Consider the following 26565-nt stretch of genomic DNA (forward strand, 5'->3'; position numbering starts at 1 on the left):
GATTTGTACATTGTTGATTTCTCTACAGGTCCTCAACCAGCCACTTGCTTACTAGCAAAAATCTCAGAAGGGTGGCTGTGGCATCGAAGACTTGGTCATGTAGGCATGAGGAATTTGCACTCGCTCGCGAAGAAGAAGCATGTCATCAGCATCGAATCAGTCAAATTCCTCAAGGACCACCTCTGCGGTGCTTGTGAGTCTGGGAAAATGACCAGATCCAAGCACCCCTCGAAGACCATCACGACCACTACTCGTCCATTTGAATTGCTTCACATGGATCTATTTGGACCTACTCGTTATGCCACTCTAACAAATGCAACATCTTTATATGGCTTTGTCATAGTTGATGATTATTCCAGATACACTTGGGTGCATACCATTTTGTATAAAACTGAAGTGCAGGAAGTCTTCAAACGATTTTCCTCAAGGGCCTCGACGAACTTCGGCGTCAAGATCAAACACATCAGGAGTGAATGGAACATAATTCAAAAACACTGGTCTTGATAATTATCTTGATGAACTTGGTATTAGTCATGAATTGTCTGCTCCTTATACTCCTCAACAGAATGGTGTCGTCGAAAGAAAGAACATGACTCTGGTTGAGATGGCAAGAACCATGCTTGAAGAATACCAGACTCCTCGTCATCTCTTGCCTGAAGAAATCAATACTGCATGCCATATCATCAACAGAGTATATCTTCACAAATTCCTCAAGAAAACCTCATATGAACTCCTCACTGGCAAGAAACCCAATGTAAGTTATTTCAAAGTTTTCAGTGCAAAATGCTAGATTAGAGATCCTCACCATAGCTCAAAGTTTGCACCTAAGGCACATGAGGGTTTTATGCGTGGTTATGGAAAGGACTCGCACACCTACATAGTCTTCAACACCTATTACAACAAGGTTGTTGAAACTGTAGATGTGTGGTTCGATGAAACTAATGGCTCGCAAAGAGAGCAATTGCCTCCTGATCCAGATAAGCTGTCTCCTGAGGAAGCAATAAAGCTCAAAGCTACTGAAGACATTGTTCCCACTGAGAAAATTGTTGAAGAAATCATTCCCAGCACTGATGAAAATCAATAAGATGCTCCTGAGGAAATTGCTCCAGAACCAATTCCTCAGCCCAGACGAAATCCTCAACCAGCTCATCCGAGGATTGCAAATGAAGTAGAACTTGACAAAATCCTCGATGACATCAACGCGCCAGGTCCTCTCACTCGCTCAAAAGCTTCACACTTAGTTAACTTTTGTGGGCATTTTTCCTTTGTGTCTATCAGAGAACCTACAAAAGTCGCTGAGGCTTTCATGGAACCGGAGTGGATTCAAGCCATGCAAGACGAACTTCTTCAATTCAAGCTGAATGACATATGGGAGCTCGTCAAATGACCAGATCTTCGCAAGCACAATATCATCGGCACCAAGTGGATTTTCCGAAACAAGAAAGATGAGGATGGTCAAGTGGTGAGGAATAAGGCATGACTTGTAGCCCAAGGCTACACACAGGTTGAAGGAATTTATTTCGATGAAACTTTTGCACCTGTTGCTAGACTTGAAGCTATTCGAATACTACTTGCTTATGTTAATCATCATAACATTATCTTATATCAAATGGATGTGAAAAGTGCATTCCTCAATGGTAAGCTTGAGGAAGAAGTATATGTTGCTCAGCCCCCGGGTTTTGAGGATCCAAAGAATCCAGACAAAGTCTTCAGACTCAAAAAGGCGCTCTATGGTCTCAAGCAAGCCCCTCGGGCGTGGTACGATACCTTGAAGGAATTCCTCATGAAGAAAGGCTTCAAACCTGGTTCACTCGATCCAACTCTTTTCACTAAATCCTATGATAATGAACTATTTGTGTGCCAGATATATGACGATGACATCATATTTGGTTGTACTGACAAACGTTACAGTGATGAATTTGCTTACATGATGAGTGAAGAATATCAGATGCTTATGATGGGGGAGCTGAAATTCTTCTTAGGTCTTCAAATTCGTCAACAACGCAATGGGATCTTCATATCAGAGGAGAAATACCTCAAGGATGTTCTCAGGAAATTCAACATGCATGAACGCGAAGGTGCCAAGACTACCATGCCTACCAACGGCCACCTCTGCAGTGACGAAAATAGTAAAGAATTCGATCAGCAGGTATATCGCTCCATGATTGGCTCTTTACTGTACTTGTGTGCATCTAGGCCAGATATAATGCTTAGTGTTTGCATGTGTGCACATTTTCAAGCAAAACTGAAGGAATCACACCATAAGGCTGTGAAGCATATTCTTCGTACTTAGCTCACACACCAACACTAGGATTATGGTACCCCAAGGGCTCAAATCTTCATATTGTGGGATATTCTGATTCTGACTATGCTGGTGACCATGTGGATCGCAAGTCAACCTCTAGCACATGTCATTTCCTCGGAAGATCATTAGTCTGCTGGTCCTCAAAGAAGCAGAACTGCGTTTCACTCTCCACTGCCAAAGCTGAGTACATTGTTGTTGGTTCATGTTGTGCTCAATTGCTATGGATGAAGCAAACCCTCAAGGACTACGGGATCAACATGAAGAATGTGCCTCTCTACTGCGACAATGAGAGTGCAATCAAGATTGCATACAACCCAGTACAGCACTCGAAGACTAAGCACATCCAGATTCGTCATCATTTTCTTCAGGACCATGTCCTCAAGGGCAATATCCTCATCGACCATGTGAAGACTGACGATCAACTAGCAGATATCTTAACTAAGCCCTTGGATGAGAAAAGGTTTTGCAAGTTGCGATGTGAGCTAAATATCTTAGAATCTTCAAATGTTTTGTAAAAACATGCACACATCCTAACACTTATGCAAAATTGATGACTTAGATGTGCAACACACGAAGAATCGATTTTCTTCAACCAATGAAGAATATCACTCTTAGTGTGAGGAAATTAACAAAGAAATTGATTCTCAGGGCCCTGCGACAATTGTACGCGGCGTCGAAAATTAACATTCTTATACGATGGGTCACGCCACCACCCAACTTGAAATTCCTCAAGTTGAATTTCTTCAAAGCTGAATTTCTTCAAAATTGCTCTTCAAAATTGTATTTCTTCAAAGCTGAAATTCATCAACATGATGCTTTTTCACAAAATCCTCAAGTTTATCAAAATCTTCAAAAAAACTTGATGATTTTCATTTGCTTAGATATATATAGAGAGAGAGACTGTGATTTCAAAGTCCTCAACAACATTCACTTCTAGCTATTTCTTCAACTTGATATTTCATCTAAGTGAATGTGATCGGACCCTACTTCTCTTCTATGCTATACTCACCCAGTCTATTCAATTCTTCATATGTGTTCTACTTGAAACTTTGTTCAAAATCCTCACTGCGTCCTTGTCAGCTGGTGATTTTGTAACAAATTCCTCAAATCCTCAAAAATGATTTTTATATTGTTACACGATAACTGAACCCCACTTCCCATGATCAGATAAGCACGATCTCCACCGCTTTAAACGGTTGCTACATGTGTCATGCGGAGACGAAAGGGCAGGGGTAGTTCGGTCCAAAAGAATCGACCAGACAGTTTTCACCTGAGCTATAAATATGTCCTTACCCCCTCCGGTCAAAACTCTTCGTTCTCTCTCAACCTCCTCTCCGCTACAGCAAAGCCCTAGCGCCACCGCTAGAAGTTTCGTCGTCGGTGAGGAAAAGCTTCACTGTCTCGACCTCTCCGTCACCGAAATCATGTCGGAACCAGAACGTCCTCGTCCGCGGCCGCCGTAGTTGTCCTCTGTTGCCAAGTTAGGGCGCAGTGGACTCGCACCGAAGAGCATCTACTGCTACTTCTTCCTATGTTCTTCGTGCGCGCTATATAGGGTAAATAAAACCCTATTTTTACAGTCCCTTTCAATCTACTATTTTACCTTAGATTCATGGAATCTGTTTTTCCTCAAGTGTCTATCAGTCTCTATTCCCCAATCACTGCTTATTCCTCAACCCACTGGTCAAATTCCTCAACTTTAAAATTTTCAATTTCTTCAAATCTGAGAACGCATATGACCTCTCCAAATTCCTCGCAACTATACTCTGTTCACAGGTACAAAAATGTCAGCTGGTGAATCTCTAGGTTCTCATCAACTTAACTCATTTGCAGCATTTCTTGAAAAAAATCTGCCAGTCATCAGAATCCTCAAGAGTTCAATTTCCTCAGCAAAAGCCTCAGCTGAAGAAAATGGAAGATGACAAGAAGCAAAAGGGTGGCAAGAAGCTCGAGCAGAACACTGCCATTGATATCCCTGAGGATACCTACTTGGAATACTGCACACCTGATGAGCAAGAGACAATGCCCAAGAGGAAAATAAGGCTTCAAAAGATAGAACGCCGGTGGGCTAAGGAGTGGAAAGAATACAGATTCGTCACTCCAAAGTACGTGAAGAAATTTGCTCTTAAGCCACCTGGAAAAAGGGCTCCTCTCGAGGATTATCCACATGCCCATCCTTCAAGCCTCAAAACGATTGATGACTATCCTGAGGAAAAGACAAAACACTTGTCAAAGCTTCAGAAGCAAGCAGAAGCCGCTGTGAGGAAATTTAATGAAGAATGTGTTGCTACTGCTGCTTCCGCAGCCACCTCCTCAGCCGCTGAAACTTCTGGCACGGCCATTCCTCAAGTGAAGCATGTGCCAAAGAAATCAAAGGCTTCAAAGCCTCAGGAGAAATTGCTTCAGAAGGCTGCACCTGCATCTGCGCCAAAACCCTCAGCAACACCAAAGGCTTCAAAGCCTGAACACAAGCAGATTGTGAAGCAACTGCCTACTGTCTCCAGCTCCTCTGTTCCTTCTGCAACGAGCTCAGAGACAAAGTCTTCACCAACAACAATGAATACTAAGGTGACTGCTGGAAGAGGAACCAGACCCAGCCGAGGCAAAGTCATCAAAGTCCCTTCTGCACCAGAAGGCAGTGATGAATATGATGGTGAGACTCTGCAGGCAATCATCAGAAACAAGCAGGAGAGGGTTGCTCAAGCTTCAGGTAGCGCCATTCCTCTGGCCATGGACCCAAAAGTCCTTTTGGACTACATCAATGTTTGGTATGATGACCCCAACACACCTATTGATGACTTGAAGCTTCCCCCAGGCATCAGCCACATGGTGGCCACTTTCATCAACGAGGCCAAGTGGAAGGAGACGCAAGCCAAACAAGCAAAGGTTGTGACGCTGAAGAAGGAGAAATTGCTCAAACAAAATCTCCTAAGCTTGACGCCTGATGCTCTTGTGTCAACCCAGGAAGAATTGAAGACTTTGACAGACAAGTATACCAAGCTATCTGATCGTCAAAGTCTCAAGAACAATTTCATCAAGTTTGCTACCAACGCAGTTGATGATTACAACAAAAAGGTTGCGCCTCCAGCAACACCTCAGCATCCTGAGATTGAGGAAGAACAACCCACCCCTGCTTAGGAAATGCCTCAAGATAGCCGTGCAGATGCACCGGCTACTGAGGAAATAGCTAAGGAAGTTCCAGCTGATGCATCAAAGCCAGCTGGTCAATCTTCTCCAGCTGAAGAACAAGCTTCAGCTGAGGAAACTGCCAAGACGGATACGACTCCGACTCCTGAAGAGAAAATGCCTTCACCAAAATCTTCAAAGGTGAAGAAAATGACTCCGTCTGAATCAGACGTGAATAAAACCAGGGCTGCAGAAAAGGAAGCTAAAAAGATAAAAGCTTCCTCAACACCATAATCAACTGAGGCCAAGTGCCTCAAATCTCTTGACAAAAATGCTCCTTTGGATGTTGTGCCTCTCAAGCTTGCTCCTACCTATGAAATGATTTCCTTCGAGAGCGAAGACAAGGAGCATCTGACTGATGAGGAAATGAAGAATGCTGAGTCTGAGGAACACACTGATGAGGAAAATCAAATTGATGATAGTCCTGAGACATTCATTCCTCCTGAAGAACCGGCTCAAGGATCAGCTGCAACAGCTGATGAATTTGGCTCCTCCTCCAAGCAAACTCCTCACGTCGAGGAAAACCAAGGAGAAGATCCTCAGCCTGAATAAAATCCACCACTTGAGCAAAATCCTCAACCTGAGGCACAGGCTGAAGAGATTCCTCCTCCTGAGCAAAACCCTCAACCAGAGGCTCGGGCTGAAGAAAATCCTCACCCGGAGCAAAATCCTCAACCTGAGGCACATGCTGATGAAATTCCTCATCCTGAGGAACATGCTGAAGAAAATGCCCCTGCGCCAAATACAGAGACTGCTCTTGTAGTTGTCAATCCGGAGACTGCCATGATTGTCTCTCCTCAAGGGAAGAAGCAAAATCTTCAGCCTATGCAGCATCAGCCCTTCTCCAAGCGGCTAAAGTTTCAGAAGGAAGTGTTCTATGAAGAACGCATGTATTTCATCAGAGAAAATCCCTATGACAAGCCTCGCATCAGGCACATGAAGTTTTGGACAAGGACTCAGCTCAACTACTATGCATCTGTGCTCTGTGGAAGAAATAAAATATTTCAACACATGCATATTCCTCATCTTAAGCTTGAAGAAATTCCTTGCTTTGCCCCAGTCCTCAACATTCTTCATGAAGCAGGACTGCTCCCTCTTTGCTCTGATATCTTCGATTGGAATAGTGACATCGTTCTTCAATTATATGCCACTCTGCATATCTCAGGAGATCCAACAGATATCAACACTTGGGTGATGGATTGGATGACGCAACACACACACTTCAAGGCCCCTGCAAATGAGCTGCTGCGAGTACGTCCTGTGTCAATTCCTTCAAAAAATGTTGTGAAGATGTATGATGAACGGGAGTTGCCCAACAAGCTGATGGAAGTCCTCATGAAGCCTTTGGCCAAGGACCAACCACCAAGAACAACTTTCCTGGTCCATGAACTGAAGTATGAACCCAGGACTGTTTACAGAATCCTCTGCAGTGTTCTTGCGCCAATCAAGGGCCATGATGATGAAGAAGATGTTGTAGGCATCATGAAGAATATCCTCTTCAACATCATCCATGGCATCCCGATAAATCATCACGATTTCTTCTTGAGGACTCTGGCTGACAATGCTATGTCACCTTTTGACTTGAAGATTTACGCTCCATGGATCATGAGATTCATCAGACGCAGGTCAGGCATTAACTATCATGCTGATTTCAATAATCACATTGGATATATTCCTCCGATTAGGGTCAACAAGAAGACTTTTGAGCCAGTTGAAGGAAAAGGCAAGTATGTGATCGATGAAGGCAGTCGGCCCCTTGATGGCCAGTTTCGTGACCCTGATGCATATTCTTCATGGGATGATACTGAAACCCAGCCGCCAAGTCCAGTTGCCCCACGGGTGTTGAATACCAAAGAACTACTCCTCAGTCTTCACCAAAAGGTCGATCGCAATCACAAGTGGGTCAAACGTCAATTTGGCGCCATTGTGAAAACCCTCAATGAGACTCAGAATGCAGTGAAGCTTAATCATCACTATCTTCATGAGGTTTTTGATCGCACCTGGGCCACACTGACTCATTTGAAGACTCCAGCAGAACTTGAAGAATTGGAGTTTACACAGGACTTCGACTGGTCATGGTCACCAAAGAAGAAATTTAGGCCAATTCCAGTTCCAGACCTTGAGGACAGTTCTTTTTCTTCATTCCGCACTGCAGAATCTGATGAAGACCAACAAGACACTGCCACTGGTCCAACGAGGAAGCCTGCTCCCAAGAATCCTCATGCGTCTTCCTCAACTGCCAAGAAGTGAAAGTCTTCACGGGGCGTTAATCCTCAGTTTTGTCCCTTTTCGTCACTTGATGACAAAGGGGGAGAAATCTGAGAGTTAGTCTTCACGAGGGATATATTTTGGGGGCTTATGAACTTTATTTAAGTTACAAACTCTTGGCTCTTCTGAAGTGTTTTATGTAATGAGTTGTAACTTAAGCCCGATGGTACTATGACGCTTTTGAACATTTTTCTTCGAATGCTTATTCCTCAAAATATTAATGCACGCATGTTGGAATTCGTCAGATACCATTTCTCATCATGCATTCTCAATTTCTTCATACTATATGTCATATGTATGCATGAATTACAAGACTCAGGGGGAGATCTCCATGATATAAATCATCAATGTGCATTTGCTGTGAAAAGCAAAATCCTCAAGATATGCACATCTTTAGGGGGAGTCTCTCTGTGTCTTGATTTCAAATTCCTCAAATGAGTATTTACACTTCATATTTGTATCCCCGTTGAAGACTTAACCTAATTGTCATCAACCACCAAAAAGGGGGAGATTGTAAGTAAATCTAGTGCCCCTTAGTGATTTTGGTGGTTTGAAGACTTATATGTTAAGTATCTAATGTGTTCATGAGTGTACACAGGATCTATAAGTCATTGAGGAGTTTGAAATATTCGATGAATATCGACCCCTAAAAATGTATATCTTTGGCTGAAGAAATTGGTCTGAAGCTGAAGAATTGAATTGCGAAGAAATTGTGATGAAATTGATATTCCTCATGAAGATATTGAAGATGAGGAATTCGGTGTGTCCTGAAGAAAATCAATCTGAAGACTTTGAAGCATGAAGATTTATTCTTTCTGTTTTATTTTCTTCACTCTAGAGTCATAGGAACACCGTACTGTTAAAGGGGGTCCAGGTAACACTTTGGAATGAATTTCCGCATGATGCTCAACCCAAACCTAATCCTACCAAAAGCCTCAACTGAGGAATATGAGAGACATGAGGACTCTCACGGTTGAGGGTCCCGACCGTTACCGCAATTCGCGCCAAACCACTGATCTTATCCACACCAACGATCATATTATTTAAGGGCATTAATGTCAAATCATGTCGAGATGCTCCCAGGCTATAAATAGCCGCCCCCACAACCATTAGCTGGTTGGCTGCTCCGTTAGAAACTGACACTTGTCATAAGAGCAACCCAAATTCCTCAGAGTCTTCGAGAGTAATTCATGAGTGAGGAAATACCAAAAACACCAAACCACAAACCAAAAACCAAGTGATTGAGCATCACTGAAGAAGTTGTTCCTGTGTGGGACTGAAGCCTTTTACCTTTGAGGACTGTGCATCCTCCAGACGGTTAGGCGTCATGGTCTAGAGCAATCCAACAGTCAATTGTGGATCGCCAGGTGACCAAGTTCGTGACGGTTTGGAAGTCTGCCCTGAAGACTTACCACGAGTGTTGGGCGAGGACTGTGTGTTCTTAGCCCAAGGAGAATACGGTAGGGACTGTGTGTCCCGGGACTGTGTGTCTTTTGGTTTCAACACCAAGCCGCTCCAAACGAGATGTACAACCGTCACAGCAGTTGGAACTGGGTCATCAACCACTGTCTTCACTCTGAAACGGGTTCTATTTCTTCAACTCTTTCAATTCCTCATATTGTATGTTGAAGATTTTCATTGTCACTATTTGAAGAATTTGCTGAAGACTTTCTCTGAAATTCCTCAACCCCAAATTCTTCACGCGAGTTATTCTTCACCTGTTTTCTCTATGCCTGCATACTGTGCAAACTGCTTTTCGTATTCTTCACCTTGAAAATTGTTGTAGTGATACTTTGCACTCTTGATCCTTTGTTGTTTCCGTTGCTAGTTAGTCATCAGTGAGGAATTTCCTCAAAAGGAATTTCCTCAGTGATGAAATTCTAAAAATCTCCTATTCACCTCCCCCCTCTAGTCGATATAACGCACTTTCAGAAACGTTTCTTGGAAAGACGTGTTTCTTGTAAGAATTCTCCATCATATGTGTCTGGGTTAATGTGAGGTTCATAATCCTCTTCATCTAGGGGAGGTGGTCTAACATGTGGCGGCACTTCATAAACAACATACCAACCATTCAGGTTCTTATCAATTTGGCATGCCCACGGTAGATAGAAAACTTGGGTCGCCTGTTGAGCCATAATATAGACATCGGGAACATCTAAATGGGTGCTTGGATTGATTTCGACTAGCCCTATATGTTCATGAGTCCTTCTAGTCTCCTTCGGCTGGAACCAATAACATTTGAAGACTAAGACGTTCGGTGGGTTTTCACCATAGAATTGAAGTTCATAAATTGCTTCAACTCTTCCATAGTACTCGATACCACCTTCGCTAATAGCAAAGACACAACAATTTGTAGATTTCCGGTCCGTCATAGATAGTTCTTTGCCAAAGGTATGAAAGTGATACCTGTTGATGTTGTATTTCTCAAATGAACGGACCTTATAGTCAAAACCATTAGCAACTTGTCTCAATTCGGCGTCCATAGACTGTGAATTAGCCTACAAGTTAAATACGAAACGATTGTTGCATTAGCCGCAAGTTAGGCCAAGAAATGAAATGGTCCATTATTGATAATTATCATTTGTTTGAACCAAGAGATGAAATATGGGATAGCCGCCTCCATGCTTTGCAAGAAGCTCATACTCTTCGACAAAAGCATTTTGGATCACCGTTCCATCCAAGAATTTGGCAATGTATCAAATATCCGGGAATAAGAGCAGTTCAAAGGAATTAGAAGTTGCGGAAAAATGTACCGAGAACTTACTTGATGTACGGCCGCACTTATGTTAGGTTGTTGAAGATATACAATGAAATGCTCCGCCATTCTTCGACATCCAACGTTATTGGTTTCGAAGCACTGACTGGTGCGAGCTTCCCTTTGAATAGGCTGAGGTTGGATCTACCTTTTTTAGGGTCATCATCATTGTATCGAGGCTTCAGATTATGCAAATGGTGATTTTTGGCTTCGTAGTGTGCTGTCACAAAGTTAGCCACCTCCTCGATAATGAATGCCTCGACCATCGGTGCTTCAATTCTATGTTTATTTTTACATTTATCTTGAAGCGTCTTCTGCATCCTCTCAGTTTCAAAGCATCAACGATTTTGCATGGGCCCACCCAATCTTGCCTTGGTCGGTAGATGTAAAATCAAATGTTGCATTGGATTAAAGAAGCCCGACGGAAATATATTCTCTAACTTGCAGAGCAACTCTGGCGGCAACTCCTCCATGTCATCTACCACGCCAGGCGACGGTTCTTTCGCACAAAGAACATGGAAGAAATAGCTCAGCTCCACCAGTACTAGCCATTCATCCTCGGGAATAAAGCCACGTAACATCACCGACATTACCCGCTCAAGCCATATGTGCCAATCATGACTCTTGAGACCAAAGATTTTATTTTTTCAAGACTCACTCCCCTCTTTAGATTCGTTGCATACCCATCGGGGAACATCAAGTGCATTTTGACCCACAAGATAATTTCCCTCATAACTGGCCTTCCAAGATTGAAGCAGGCCTTTAGCTTCGACCAGTTCTGCTTTCCTTTCGATTCTCGCATGTTTTGTAACGGTCTATGACATAGTGTCTCTTGATCGACTATAACTTTAGTATTATCCTTTTACTTCCCATCTATGCCGAACAATATACCAAAAATAGCCTATCTGATATTCTATTCAGTGTGCATCATGTTGATGTTGTGTGGAAGAAGGAGGTCTTTGAAGTAAGGCAGATCCCACAAGCATGGCTTATGAGTCCAGGCGTGTTCTGAATTATACCCCTTGAAATATCCTGGACGCTCTGGATCAGGCTCGAGGGCATTTAACAGATCCAAGATCTGTTGGCCCGTCAACACAGGTGGCGCCAAGGTTTTGACAACTTTACCTTTGGTAAAGTTCTTCTTGTCTTTTCTGAACTGATGGTAAGGATCCAGGAACTGGCTATGAAAGTCAAAGCAAGAATACTTCCCACCCGCCTGCAACCAATGAAACTGAAGAGTTGCCTTGCACGTGGGGCACGAGAACCTTCCATGCACACACCATCCAGAGAATAGCACATACGCCGGCAAGTCATGCATCGAGTACATGTACCACACATGCATTTTGAAGTTTTCTTTTCTAGCGGCATCGTATGTGTTGACCCCATTATCCCAAGCTTCTTACAATTCATCATTAAGCGGCTACATGTACACATTCATATTCTTCCCAGGATAGTTAAGCCCTGGAATTATGAAAGTGAGGAATATGTTATTTCTTTGCATAATCTGCCCCGGGGGGAGATTGAGTGGAATGACAAATACAGGCCAACAACTGTATTGGATTGCCGTCATACCGAAGGGATTGAACCCATCCATGGCGATGCAAACTCGAGGATGCCTTGGATCTGCCGCTTTATCCTGATGTAATCCATCGAAATCTTTCCATGCTTCCCCATCCGATGTGTGTACCGCCATCTTATTCCCATCCGCATCTAGTTTGGTTCTTTTGCCCAATTTGTGCCATGTCATCTGTCTGGTTGTCTCTTCGACCATGAAAAGATGTTGAAGCCTTGGATTTCGGTCTGCTTCTTCTCACCCATACCATTGTCTAGCACAAGATACCTGCAAGACTTGCAAATGGGACAATAGTCCAAGTGTGCATACTCCTTCCTAAATAAGGCACATCCTTTCTCATATGCATGTATCTTCTCATAGGGCATCTTAAGTACATGAAGTATTTTGTCCGACTGGTATAGGTTTGTAGGCATGACATGGCCTTTGGGTAGAAAGCGTCCAAATAGTGTCATCATCGCGTCGTAGCATTCTCTTCCCAAGTTGAACTGAGCCTTCAGAGCCATTATTTGTGCAATGGCATCCAGCTGACAAAGGTCAGTGTGCTCGTGGAGAGTATGTTTTGAAGACTCCAATATTTCATAGAAGGACTTTGTAGATTCCTCCATCTCATCGTCTGAATCTTGAGCATCATCAAAGTCTTGCACCATGTCTTCGATCCCAGTACCATGCTGGTCGGTGCGACGATGGACCACCTCAACTCTGGTGCATTGTATAGACTCACCATGAAATGTCCACATCGTATAATTAGGCTTAAAACCCCTCCTATGCAGGTGTTTAATCATTTCAGCCTCTGTCTTGTTTTTATAGTTGTCGCACCGAGGACAGGGGCACCAATTTGTTTCCTCGCCATTTGCAAATGTGGCTTTCACAAACTCCTTGGTTTTTAGAAACCATTCTTTGGTCATATCTTTCTAACTAGGGTGACCAGTGTACATCCACGCATAATCACTCATCTTGCTTAGTCGAACGCAGGGGCTGAGCTCGTCGAACACCACACCCTCGTAGCGATGAAAACAACTGCACATTTTAATCCAAAGATGTGTAACATATCATTATTGTTTTTTCCATCAACCTAACTAAATATTTCACAACAGGATGACACCGCCAAGTTCTAAAAAACAACTCGCGTTGCTCGTTTCATCCACGCGAAGGCACCCCTACCCGAAATATATGTATTCAGGGTTCCATCAACGTCGAGGCACCCCTAACCTATATAGATGTCATTTAGGGTTCCATTGACGTCGAGGAACGCCCTAACTCGCTCGTCCCCGACGCCCTCGGGTATGGTGACGCATGGTCGAAGGGTCAGCACGCCATCTCTTCCGGTTTCGGAGACCTCTCCTCTCTGCCTCTCCTCTCCTCTTCGAGCATTCTCCTGGGGAGGTCTACCGTCGGCGGCCTCTGGAAGGCCGAAGAGCACCTCATCGATCAACAGGAGGTCGAAGAGGTGTCGGGGGTTGGGGGTAAGTGTCATCAGGGGGCGGCGTATTAATAGTTGCACGGAGTTTCGTGCGGGGGGGTCGGGATGTCATGTCGGGGCGTCGTCTCGGGGTGTTGGGCGTCGTGTCTCGGCGTTGTCTCGGGGTGTCGGGGCATCATGTCGGGGTGTCAGGGTGTTGTTTTCTTCTTCCTGCTCTTCTTTTTTCCTCTTCTTCCTTTTCTTCCTCTTCCTCTTCTTCCTTTTCTTCCTTTTCTTCTTCTTCTTCTTCTTCTTCTTCTCTTGTCCTCTAACTAAGCTAATTAACAACTAACCTAAATAAGCTAATTAACAATAGCTAATTATGAACTAACCTAACTAAGCTAATTAATAGTCGCTAATTAACAACTAACCTAACTAAGCTAATTAACAACTAACCTAACTAAGCTAATTAATAGCAGCTAATTAACAACTAACCTAACTAAGCTAATTAACAAATTAAACAAAAAAGAAAAAAAAGAGGGACTCACAAGAGGGGCGCCCCGGCGATCAAGATGGTGCAGGGAGGCCGGGCGTAGAGGAGGAGGGGCGCAGGGAGGAGGGGCAGTGATGGAGGAGGGGGCAGTGGTGGAGGAGGGGTGGCGCGATAGTGGAGGAGGGGGTCGCGAGGAGGAGGGGGTCGGGGCGGTGGTGGAGGAGGGGGCCATGGAGAGGAGGGGCGATGGTGGAGGAGGGGCATGGTGGTGGAGGAGGGGGTCACGGGGAGGAGGGGGCGATGGTGGAGGAGGGGGTCGTAGGGAGGAGGAGGGCCCGGGTGGAGGAGGGTGGTAGTGGAGGAGGGGCGGTGGTGGAGGAGGGGGCGATGGTGGAGGAGGGCCACGGGAGGGCGAGCTCCGGCAGTGGGTCGCGGGGAGGAGGGGAGGGCGAGCTCCGGCAGCGCGGTGGGTTTTGGGGTGCGGGGGGAGAGAGAGACCGTTATGGGGGAGAGAGGGGGTGGGGGTGGGGGCGACGTCCGTTAGAGCTCTTTGGCTCTTTGTCGTGTGCCCCCTGACGGCAAAGAGGTATAAGGCAGACAGGAAAGAGTAGCATCCATAACGTTCGATTGAACAACTAACCAGTGGGCCACCCCGTGCTCTTTGCCGTGTGCCTGCTTGTTCTTTGCCGTCCGCTGGCAGACGACAAAGAGATCATTGATGGCAAATGAAATACCAGCCAGTGGTCAGTTCTTTGCCTTCTGTCATTCGTCTCTTTGCCGTCAGCTCGCATACGACAAAATGCTCACTGATGGCAAATAGTATCTTTGCCATCAGTCTGCTCTTTGCCGTCTGTTTTTGGCAGCTGACGGCAAAGAGGGTATTTGCCATCAGCCAACAGATGGCAAAGAACATGCTGATGGCAAATTCTTTGATTCCAGTAGTGCAAATGGGGTTGGCAACTCCGGCTCGTCGCACGACTTTCTTCATCTCCATGACGTACTCGCTGAGGGGCTTGGATCCTTGTATGGTGTTCTCCAATTGGCGTTGAAGATGTTTCGTGTTTGTAGAAGGCACAAACTCTTGCCGCATAGCTTTCTTTGTTTTGTACCAACTCATCTCGAAGGTGTGTGAAGGCACCATGTCGACGCGTAGTCGTGGAAGTTTCTCATGGCGCACTTCACTTGATCTTTGGAAGTGACTTGAAGTAGCTTGAGGTAGGTATCCATCTTGCGCTTTCACTCGAGGTACTCTTTGGGGTCATGAGTCCCATATAATGGAATCTCGAAGTCGATGTCGAAGTCATAGTAGCTCGGGGAAATCGTAGACTTGAGCTTGGGAAGCTTCTCTTGAGGTGCTTGTCGGAGAAGTCGCATATCCAAAGACGAAGATGCCAAGGTAGGTCGTGAAGGCATCGAATTATGGTTGGTGTCGAGCTCGTGACCTTCACTCTTGTTTGTCGTTGGACGTTGTGATGTTGGCGTTGTTATTTCTTCATGTTGTTAATGGTGTCGATGTCGGTTTGATCTTGCCGGAGATGGTAGCTCGGAAGCATGTGCACTTGAGCGTCTTCTTGAAGATGATGAAGATCTCGTGCGGTTGTTGATGAGGACCTTGAGCTCCTCCAAATGAGCATCCATCTTGGCATCGATGGTTTTCTTCATGGCATCAAACTCGTCGATGTGGTTGTAGACCGAAGTAGATGTGCTTCGCCTATCCATCACAAGACTCGAGCAAATGTTAGTGGGAAATGAGATAAACAATACCAAGATACGGTTTCCCAAAGTTAAGTATGTATCCCGTTTCACTCAATGTGACTTGAGAGAATAGTGGAATTGGTACCTGACTTGCTCACTCACACCTACAAATAAAGCTTATCGAGTGGCTTGGTTAGGACAAGTGGCACAAATTCATGCAAACTGAAGTCCAAGATATTGTAAATGTTGAAATAAATCCAAAGGGCTCAAAATGCAAAGCAATTGATCACAAATATAGAGGAGGGCAATAAAGAAACACACACTGTGGGATAATGGGGCTTATGCAACTCTAGGGATAGGCAAATCTCGTGTTGCATAAACAAAAGGAGAGACGCTAGCTTATTGCACGTTTGGGTACGATTCACCACTTGGCACCAATCCTATTCATGCAAGCAAAACGTTTCCTATTCATGTATCCTCATACACAAGTATCTCTTTTGTTGCTCAACTCTTTGCTTATAAGCTTTTGATCTTTCTTTCTTGCTTAGAAGCTTTTTTTGTCTTTTTTATTTCTCTTCATTTCCACTATTCTTATTGAGCCTCAACCAATCATATGAGACAAGTATCACAAGATATGCATGGGATCAAGCAATTGCATTATATATTATTTCCAATGATGCAACAATATGATATCGTATCACCGTGGCGCACAAGTTTTCGTGAATCTCGGCAATACTCGGATAGCTAGTCTCAATAGGTATGAAGGTAATCGTAAAGATGGTGGGTCTATCAAGATGTAATGGCAAGGAAGGAAAAGTGTATGACGGAATGTATACCTTCGTCACACTTAACCTTTCACGAAGTCGGGGGTAATCGACCTTGCCTCCGGTTGAAGATGTTCTCAAAGGATGGATGGTCGTCGTCGATGTCGATCGTCGGTGGTTGATGTAGATGATGGATCGATACAAGTCACCGGTGGTTAATGATGAAGTAAACATCCCTAAGTAGCCGAAACACCTTAGGAGACTCAAATCACAACTCAAGCAACCACAAACGCAAAGGTAAGCAAAATGGGTTAGGTTGCGAAAGTCTTTGGTGGAAATGCGGATGATATGGTAGAAGGCCTAGAAAAACTTGCCAAATTTTGCAAAATATGATGGTGTCAAATGATTGTGGTATTAATTTTGTGGGATGGAGGATGTCAATAGTTACAAAACGAGCTAAAGAACATCGAAATCGAAGTTCGGGTGAATTAGTTATGCAATAAACAAAATTCAGCCAAAATCTAAAACTCCAGGTTACGGACGTCCGAAGGATGTCGGACATCCGAGGCTCGGACGTCTGGGCGGGCCGGAAATCCGAGAATTCAGGGTGGTTGAGGTGTTCCGGACGTCTGGGAAGGGTCGGGCGTTCGACGGGTTGGACGTATCTGGAGTCCGGAAGGTGTCGGACGGACGGTGGGTCGAGGTCAGCTAGGGATCCCGATTTGGGACGCGGTTTTTGGCGGAAATTGAAGATTTTGGGCTCGAAATTGATGGGGAAAAAGGTGAAATTAGGATAGGGGACGCCAAGAAGGGTTAGATTCACTTGCCAAACACTAGATCCATGGATCAAAATCAACAAAAACTCACAAGAACAACAAATCAGAAAAAAAATTGGTATGGCTATTTTTGTGGGGAATTTTCGAAATTGGACACAAACACACGAAATTAAGGCTAGAAAACGAAGGAGAGGACTCCAAATTCGTGAGAAACGTGGCTCTTGATACTAGTATGATACGGGGCAAACCCGTGGGTGTCGATCTTTCATTAATTGAAGGGGATTCCTCAAGAACACGAAGAACACAGGGATGAACACGGAGAAATCACAAGGGAAAACACTCAAGAACAAGCCCAATCACATATCCACTAGACTCACTACACACAAGATCCACAAGGGTACATGAACGACAAAGGGAAAATAAGATACATGATATAGTTCATCCCAAATCCCACAGGGATATGGGCCTTGAATCCACTAGGGGATCTTCCCTCGTAAGGGGTCTTGGCATCCACTACGTGGTCTTCTCACATGGAGGCATCTCAATGGGAGGAGGTAGTAGATGGAGCTATGCTCAACAAAAAGATATGCATAAGGTTAGCTAACCCTAGAAAGGAGGTGGGGTGGAGTATATATAGTCTCATGTGAATGGAAGGGTACATGGGCCAAGGCCCGAGTGGCTGTGCGTAGACAGGGTCGGGCGTCCGGAGGTTGTCGGACGTCCGACGGCTCATGGAGTTCCGGGCGTTCGGAGGAGGCCGGACTACCGAGGATTCGGCGCAAGTGTGTAGCTGTCGGATTTCCGGAGCATGTCGGACGTCTAGGGCTCGGTCGTCCGAAGGCTGTGGTGTGTCGGACGTCCGGGCGGCGTCGGTCGTTCGACCGCTGGAGTCTGTCGGACGTTCGAAAGACGTCGATCGTCCAACCGTTGTAGACTCCGCAACTCTGTCTTCTTCTGTCTCCTCTTCCACGCTTCCCTCGCGGATGTTCTAGTCGTAAGCTCCGGCAATACCTATGCATGCACACGAGAGGAGTGTCAAGTAGTATACCATCCTCGAAGGGCACAAGCCGATACGTGTAAAGGAGAAGATTCACCTTTGTATGTATGAAGTAGATGTAGCACGTGTCGCTTGGCAAAGGGACTCTTGCCATGGTGATGTCCATGGGATGCTCCGTATCACTAGAGAACACACAAAAGGTCTTTGGTGAATGGGACAGGCTCTCCTCTACGAGAGAGATGACAAGCTTGATCGAAGCGGGAAATCGCCCTCACCTACAAGCCCGCGAAATTGGATCTCGTCGCAGTAGACCACGGACCCCAGGGACCAAGACACGCAATCGCCCCCGCAATCGTCGGAGCTTACCGCGAATCATCACCTATCGGGACGGACTCTACAAACTAAGATCATCTCCACCCGCCCACCGAGGATGCCCCCCACGCCACCTTTTTTAGGTTCGATATTAGCTTGGGGACATTTTTTGATCGGAAAACGACCCAGCCACACCCCCAGCGCCTCCGAAGACGTTAAAATAGCGCCGACATACCCATGTGAAACCTAGCGCGCTCGGGGTTCTTGACGGAAGTTTCGGCAAATTATGTCTCCCCACGTGTCCTTTTTCTTGGTCTACCTAATCATTTTCTCATAAAATGTTGATTGGGGTGAGATGTGGCTGGGAAGATGCTCTCTCCATACATCCCTATTATCGCACGATAAAATCGTTAATTCCCTAAGACCCCAACTTTTTTGGTTTAATGATATTTTTAGGGCTCCAAGCCTCCAACCGTTGGAGATGCTCTACACATCTATGTGAAGGCGAAGTTTCCGAAGAGAGTACCGTTTTCCAAAGAATTAACCCCTACCCACTCCTCAGCGAAGCATCGAATTACTAATAAATCCTTCAAGGTTTCTATGTACAAAAATATCTGTTCGTCCGCGTCCCTTCAACCACCCTTCGGTAGGGTTCCGGCGACTCCGCATGGCCGGTCGCCACCGTAACCCGCTGCCTTCTTCCTTCTCCCGCGGCGCCGGTGGCGGAAACCACCCGCACCCTCCTCCGCCCCATCACGCTCATCTCCCGCCTTACCACCTCGACGAATTCCGCGAGCCGCCGCGCCTCCCTCCGCACCACCTCGATGACTTCCGCGACCCGGCTCGCCTGCCACCTGGCCACCCCGACAGCCTCCGCGAGCATCCTCCTCCGCCGCGCCACCACTTCGCGGGCCACGGCGGAGGGACCCTGCCCCCCGCATCGCACATGGCCGCGGCGCTGGAGGAGCGTATCGGCGCGGAGATCGAGGAGGCGCACGCGCTGCTCGGACAGAACCAGCGACTCTCTGCGACGCATGTGGCGCTCGTGCAGGAGGTCTCCGCCGTGCGGCACGAGCTTGGCCACACCGCTCGAGCCATCGGCGCTGCCCAGCAAGAGGGAGATCTCCGTATTCGTGAGGTGCGGATGCTTTCCGTTCGTCAAGTGCCCTGAGTTAATCAATCTCTCTCTGCATTGCAAATTCGGTGCAAATTACTCATCCCTGCTTAATGCAAACTGCAACATTTAACTCATCCCTGGGTCTTGTATGATGCGAGTTTGATGTTACATACTTCCTCCGTTCCTAAATACTCCATAAGTCTTTTTAGAGGTTCACTAGGGAACTACATACAGATGTATATAGACATACTTTAAAATGTAGATTCACTCATTTTGTTCTGTATGTAGTCCCCCTAGTGAAATCTCTAGGAATTTAGGAACGGAGGGAGTACATTCCTAAATTCATCCTGGCGTTGCAAATGTAGGAAATTACCCCGTAGAGTATGATATGTAATGCATTCTGTCTATTTGTAACGACTAACGAGCATGCAAATTTTAACTTGTCACCACCCATTTCCTACTGTAGTTCTACGCTGTGTCTTAATTTTGCATAGGGCAACTATAGTGTATTTTAGCTGCAGCAAGTCTGAAAGCTGGCCATCCATTGATGCTCTAAACTGCCAAGTCACGGGGAGATGATCCAAACAGCATGGGGGGCAGTATTATGCCATATTTGACTTCATGCACCAGTATTTTGTGAAAGATAAGAGAAACGATAGCAGCATTGCAACTAGAGAAGCACGTTTTATTTTCCTCAAAGGGCAGGGCTGAAGCAAGGGAAGGAACTGCCACCCTTCATTTTCTTTCTCTCTAAAGTCTAGGGTTAGTCTCCTCTTTTTTTTTCCTCGCTTTCTTTTCATCTCCCCTCTGTTGATGATGCTGGGAGCTTGGCAGCAGTAGTGTTATCCGTTATGACATCAGGAGGCATGAGAAGACACTATTCTAGAATCCTGTGTTTGTATTTCTCTGTGTGTGATGTCAAGTTGTCCAGGCCAGTCTTGTAGGCGGGACAGGCTGTTACCTGAACTAGGATCTCCCTCCGTCCCAAAATAAGTGTCTTAACTATGTACTAGCTCTAGTATAAAATTGTACTAAGCTTGAGGCACTTATTTTGGGACAGAGGGAGTATCTTTTTTCCTTTGATCTCATCTTCCTGTCCTTTTTGCAAGTACATAAACAACGGAGTCAAGGTAGAGATGAAGAAGAATGTCAATGTAATATAATATGCAAGTAGTGTCACTTCTATTTTCACAAATGGGAAACAGGACATTTCACTCATGCAAATGTAATATGCAAGTCTACAATGGCTTACATTTTCCTATGCCTATTTGGGCCGAGAACTAAACGTCACTCAGTTGGGAGCCATGGGAGTGTGTCGTGTGTCCAGAACACAACACCGGGGGCAGGTGATGCCCCCTTTTTTTGGTTTGGAGAGGGGCACCGAGACGCTCGAATCGTGCCTCTACAACATGGTGGTTTTTACCCAGGTTCGGGCCACTGAGTAATATAACACCCTACGTCCTGCTGGATTTTCTTACTGGTTGTGATGAACATTTTTTACAAGAGATGGTTTCCGTTGCTGGGGCTTGCCGTGACTAGGAAACGGGCTCTAGTATGTGGGTGTAGACTTGCTAGGAGTTGAATCCTAATCTAGGTAGCCTGGACCTCCTTTTATAGTTACAAGGGGTGGCCACAAGTGCTACAAGGCAGTAAATAAGGTAGGTGTACAGTGGAGCACCTAACACATTTAATGTGTGAACACGTGGCATCGAACCACGTTGCCAGGGGCAGACGTACGTCCCTTCGGAGCAGTTTGTTGACTCCGTGCCTGCCACTGTTACATGCATCAGCAAGTGGCACACATGTGGGGTTGAGCCGCGGCGCACACAACTTGCCCTCCAAGGGAGGCCATGCATGCTTGATAGCATGCCCTGAGCTATGGCTGGCCGCTGCAGGTCTAGGCTAATGTTGGTATGAGCAGTCACATCACTGTGCCCGCCAGCGACAGGTCGTTGGCGGGCCTCAGGTCGTTCGCGGGAGGCAGACGACGGGTAGGATCTTCCCTGTGGTGACCTTGGTCTTGACGTTGTCGTGGGTGTCAGGGAGCGCTTCCTCAGGTGTGATGGTCTTGTCAGTGAAAGTCTTCACAAAGATCTGCATCTTTAGGAGGATTCTTGACAAAGATGTACATACCATCACGTTGCCGGGAGGCAATGTGGTAGCATGGATTGCTTCTGGATGTTGTAGTCAGCCGTGGCGCGTCCGTCCTCGAACCACCTGTCGACAGTGCAGCAACCTCGCGCGCCTTGGAGGTAGGCTCCCACGACCTCAGATCCTGACAAAGATCTAGTTGCCACCTTGAAGGCCGTGGAGTCCTGTAGTACACGGGCAGCTAGCCCGTGCCGGCTCGTTGGCGGGGCTTCTGTGGCCCATCTAAGACAGATCCGTGTGACCCCAGTTTCAACGGAACCGACAGAGTGTGTGAGCGCCAACAGCCCAGAAGGGTTCAACTCCCGTTGGGCGGAATTCTTTCGGAGTACCTGGTGTCCTGGTCACTTCTACGAACAATGCCACCAGGTGCTAGTGCCTGATTGGTTGAGTTTTTTTAGTACTTACTCGGGCCATTTCCCCCACATTTTTTGTGGACTAGAGTGTCGATACACAAATTCGTGATGCAATGGGTGTGAGTTCCATATTTTCTGTGCCATATATGATATATCTAAGTGATATTTGAGATCTGGATACAACACAGAGCAACTGCTGCATCTGCTTTCATAGAGATGCAAAAGCCTCCCTACGCCAACTCTTTGTCCAAAAGAGATTTATGAGCACTAGAATTCACTCATTCAACGTGAACTTTGTAACTTCTGTTGTATAACCTTTTTGCATAAAGTATTTGAAATTATATAAATATTTCATTATAGTTTATATATGCTTGCTTATCTGTTATATTTTTTCAATCACACTCTTGTATTTCAAACCACACAATCCATTGCCTATAGTTCAATTACAAAACTGTCACAGCTTTTTTACTTTTTTATAGTTGGTGCATTTTGCATGACATGTCTGTTTCATTCGTTACTGGTTTGAAGTTGTGTAACCCGCACATTTTTTTTTTACTATTTTTGCTCAAGATACCCATTATATGGTAGTGTTTTTTAAATATATTCTGATTTTGTATGTTATTGTTAAAATTCTCTTCTCTTTAATAGAAATCTGCCTGAGATAAATAGATTAGTTTTGGCGTGTAAAATTGACTTGTTTTTTGTGTTAAAGGTCTATGAGAGGTTAATGAAAATGGAAGCAGAGCTCCGAGCAGTAGAGGAGATGAGGGCGGAACTTGCACATGTTCGTATGGACATTCAACAACTTGGTGCAGCAAGACAGGAACTCATGGGCCAGATCCAGGGATATACACAAGATTTGGCTCGTTCAGCAGTAGAGTTGCAGCAGGTGGCTGCAGTGAAAGCTGAGACCCAAGAACTCAGACATGAAACACAGCATTTAAGGTAAGTCCCCTATTGAGCTTGCATGTACTCGCTCTATTTGAAAATATAGCTGTTCATTATTTTTGAAATACATGGCGTTCATAATTCATTGGTGCTTTCTATACTCTGCCCCGGTTTATCTTTCCCCTCTTGGCACTAATGAGGAAACATTCTCTTGGTCCTATAGCCTCCTTCACTGGTGTGCCTGATCAAAGTACACCATGCAATTTCAAATGAAGTTTTTTATGGAATGGTTCCACCCCCAAACCTGTGTAGATATCAACTTAAACCCCTGAGCTACCCATGAATTTTAGATACTGGAACACCTAATCCCCTATAGTGATTTCGAAGCCGATTTTGCCACTCTGGATATGAGATGGCATCTCCGCTATCAAAAGGCCACACTAGGCATGCCTGTCGTCTCTCTCTCTTGAGCACAGGAACGTCCCAGTCAACAGAAGAAAATGCGCTAGACCACTAGCTCCGTTCACCACCTACATGTGGCCTGAGTTAGCCTCTGCTTGCACCTTTTCACACTGACATGCCTGTCACATTGTGTCACTGGCAAAACCGCCCCCAAAACCACCCTGTGGGCAGTGCTTTGTTATTGGAAGTCTAGGGGGAACAATAGCCTGTTTTCTTGGTCAGGGGGTAAAAAGTGATTTTCTTCCTATAGCCTCCTTCACTGGTGTGCCTGATCAAAGTACACTATGCAATTTCAAATGAAGTTTTTTATGGAATGGTTCCACCCCCAACCTGTGTAGATATCAACTTAAGCCCCTGAGCTACCCATGAATTTTAGATACTGGAACACCTAATCCCCTATAGTGATTTCTAATCCGATTTTGCCACTCTGGATATGAGATGGCCACACTAGGCATATTTCTCTGTCGTCTCTCTCTTGAGCACAGGAACGTCCCAGTCAACAGAAGAAAATGCGCTAGACCACTAGCTCCGTTCACCACCTACATGTGGCCTGAGTTAGCCTCTGCTTGCACCTTTTCACACTGACATGCCTGTCACATTGTGTCACTGGCAAAACCGCCCCCAAAACCACCCTGGGGGCAGTGCTTTGTTATTGGAAGTCTAGGGGGTACAATAGCCAGTTTTCTTGGTCAGAGGGTAAAAAGTGATTTTCTTAAAGCTCAATGCGACAAGATGGGTTTATTAAGTTCTTTTTTTTGAGGAAGTATGCTTGCATTCAAATCACGAAATAATACAAAGTTCTTGACCCGTACAAGCACACCCTAACACACGCATAAAAAACCAGAAATGCAAAGAGCGTCCTAAAACAAGCAACAAAACATGAAGATCTTCGAAGCTCTGTGTCATCATTCCTGAACCTTGCGAGAAGACCCCTGCAACACAACAAACTGCAACCAGATCCAAGCAGGTCATCATTGTCAACCACGGCACAATCGCCGCCGCGTTGCTTCCCATTCCTTCGCACCGAAGCCGAAAGGGCAAGGACACACATGTGCATCCAACACTCCTGCACCAGCCTTCGCCATATGTGGCTTTGAGTACCGCTATATGTGTCCCTTCCAGATGGAAGAGAACTAGGATCCGGTTCCGGCGCCGCGGCCGGGCCAATCGCCCGTGCCAAACAGGACATCCCTCCAGCAACAGCACAAAGCAAGAGGAAGAACAACAACAAAAAAATCATACTGACGAAGAGGATGAAGAATCTCCGTTTCCACACAACCCCTTCCCGTCCGAAGACCCAACTGGCCAGTGTCAGTTGACATCCAGACACCATAGCTCGCGACCTCCACGAGATCCGGGGATCCCCACCCTGCTGGCCCCTAGCCCAAGGAAACTTATTCAGGCGAGATGTCGCCGCAGCGGCCTCGACGGCGTCTCCCCCAATCTTAACCCTACTGCAAACCCACCATAGATCCGAGGTTCCCCCTCCCTCCCGCCACCGGAGTGGCCGGTGGAGGGAGAGGGAACCGGCTGCAGCGCTGGCGGCACGAAGGGAAGCCCCGCCCGCCTCCTTTCCGCCTGATCCGATTTTTTCGGGAGAGCGGTGCGGTGCGGTTACGCCCCCGATTGTGTGGTTTACTAAGTAACATTGGATTAAATTTAATTTTAAATTTCCGTGAAGTAACACAGAGAAAGGTGGAGTTGCAAGAAGACCTTTTATTTTTTATTTTGTGAACTTACATGCTTTTTGAACCAACTTGCAGATCCAGTATTGAGCTTGAGAAGAAAGGATATGCAGAGAGTTATGAGCAGGGACAAGAGATGCAGAAGAAATTGGTTTCAGTTGCTTCTGAAGTGGAGAAACTTCGTGCTGAGGTTGCTAATGCTGAGAAGAGATCACGAGTTGCTGTATCTGCAGGCAATCAAGGTTTGTTTTTACATTAGATTGCATTTGTTCGAGATAGTAGTTGTGCTACTTATCTGTACCGCTCAGGCCTAAGGGGCAGTAAAACTAGCCAAGTATTAAGGCAATGTAAATTGACATGCTAAATGCAGTTCTGATCACAGACAAACTGCTTGAAAAAGACACCATCACGAGCCTTAAAATAGTGAAACTTTGTATTATTCTGTAAAGGGCATAATAATTAATAAGTAAGGCTGACTATATAGTAAGTACAATTTACATGTATCTGAAATGTGGATTATGTTTTGTACACCAATCCTGCAGGTTATGCTGGAAGCTATGGAAATCCTAATGCCAATTATGCTGCAAATCCTTACAATGTTGGATACAGCATGAATCAAGTATGCTTTGTTTTCTGAGACATTCTCTTTTATATCCTTATTTCAATCCGCGTCTCAGATGGCATCTTTATCTCAGGTAAATGCTACCGATTCTGGTTCTCAGTATGGAGCTGGTGGGGCGCACAGTTCCTGGGGCGCCTATGACATGCAAAGAGCTCCAGGACGGAGATGACTGCGGACATCCTCCTTTTTCTTCTTAAATCGGTCCTGTTAGCGAAGTACCAAACGCAGATTTCTGGCACAAACTGAATTTCTATTTCTGTGCAACGTTGATTTATGGCTAGTCAGATATGCCTTGTGTATTTGTTGACCTTCATCTGAGTGAGTTACATGCTCAAGCATGTTACGGTAATCTAGGTTACTGCAAATTTGCATTTTGTGTACATGTGCTCTTTCACCTAATGCAGTTGTCATTACTTTGTTCACTACAAGCATCTTTTGTTGTGTTGCCGTTACCATTGATGTAACAAAAAGCTGACTTGGGATGCCTCGTGTCAGTAAGAACCTGAGTGGTGATCAACGACTAATGGTGACACAAGTTAAATCCACTGGCTCCTCTTTTTTTCTTCTACCTCAAGAACAATGGTGTAGAATCATATCCAATCATTGGATCATGAGAGGAGAAAGGAAATAGTATAGTAGTGCTGGCATACACTGACTAAAATTTGTGTCACCGAAAGCATTGGCGTATTAGGCGATGCAACGTGGCCATATCAGAAGGCCAGGCCAAATATTAGACAACAAGAAGCAAAACCAATCAATAAAGT

General features: G+C 45.5%; 1 protein-coding gene across 1 annotated transcript; it reads left to right on the forward strand.

Moving 5' to 3' along the window:
• The first annotated feature begins 19099 nt into the window (after positions 1-19099).
• On the forward strand, positions 19100-26223 carry LOC123425942 (protein FLX-like 1). The gene is made up of 5 exons (XM_045109708.1): positions 19100-19661; positions 22857-23089; positions 25258-25421; positions 25722-25798; positions 25875-26223. Exons 1-5 carry the CDS (start codon positions 19191-19193, stop codon positions 25968-25970), a joined length of 1041 nt encoding a protein of 346 aa, XP_044965643.1. The 5' UTR covers positions 19100-19190; the 3' UTR covers positions 25971-26223.
• The last annotated feature ends 342 nt before the right edge of the window (positions 26224-26565 follow it).

Source organism: Hordeum vulgare, chromosome 2H (assembly GCF_904849725.1).
Source record: "Hordeum vulgare subsp. vulgare chromosome 2H, MorexV3_pseudomolecules_assembly, whole genome shotgun sequence".
NCBI classification, from domain to species: Eukaryota; Viridiplantae; Streptophyta; class Magnoliopsida; order Poales; family Poaceae; genus Hordeum; species Hordeum vulgare.

Bases quoted from the DNA above. Each gene is read 5' to 3' on its own strand.
- LOC123425942 (XM_045109708.1), top strand. From the start codon at position 19,191: ATGGCCGGTCGCCACCGTAACCCGCTGCCTTCTTCCTTCTCCCGCGGC. The intron at 19,662-22,856 runs GTGCGGATGCTT...TTTGTGTTAAAG, and splicing joins GAGATCTCCGTATTCGTGAG to GTCTATGAGAGGTTAATGAA. The intron at 25,422-25,721 runs GTTTGTTTTTAC...CCAATCCTGCAG, and splicing joins TGTATCTGCAGGCAATCAAG to GTTATGCTGGAAGCTATGGA.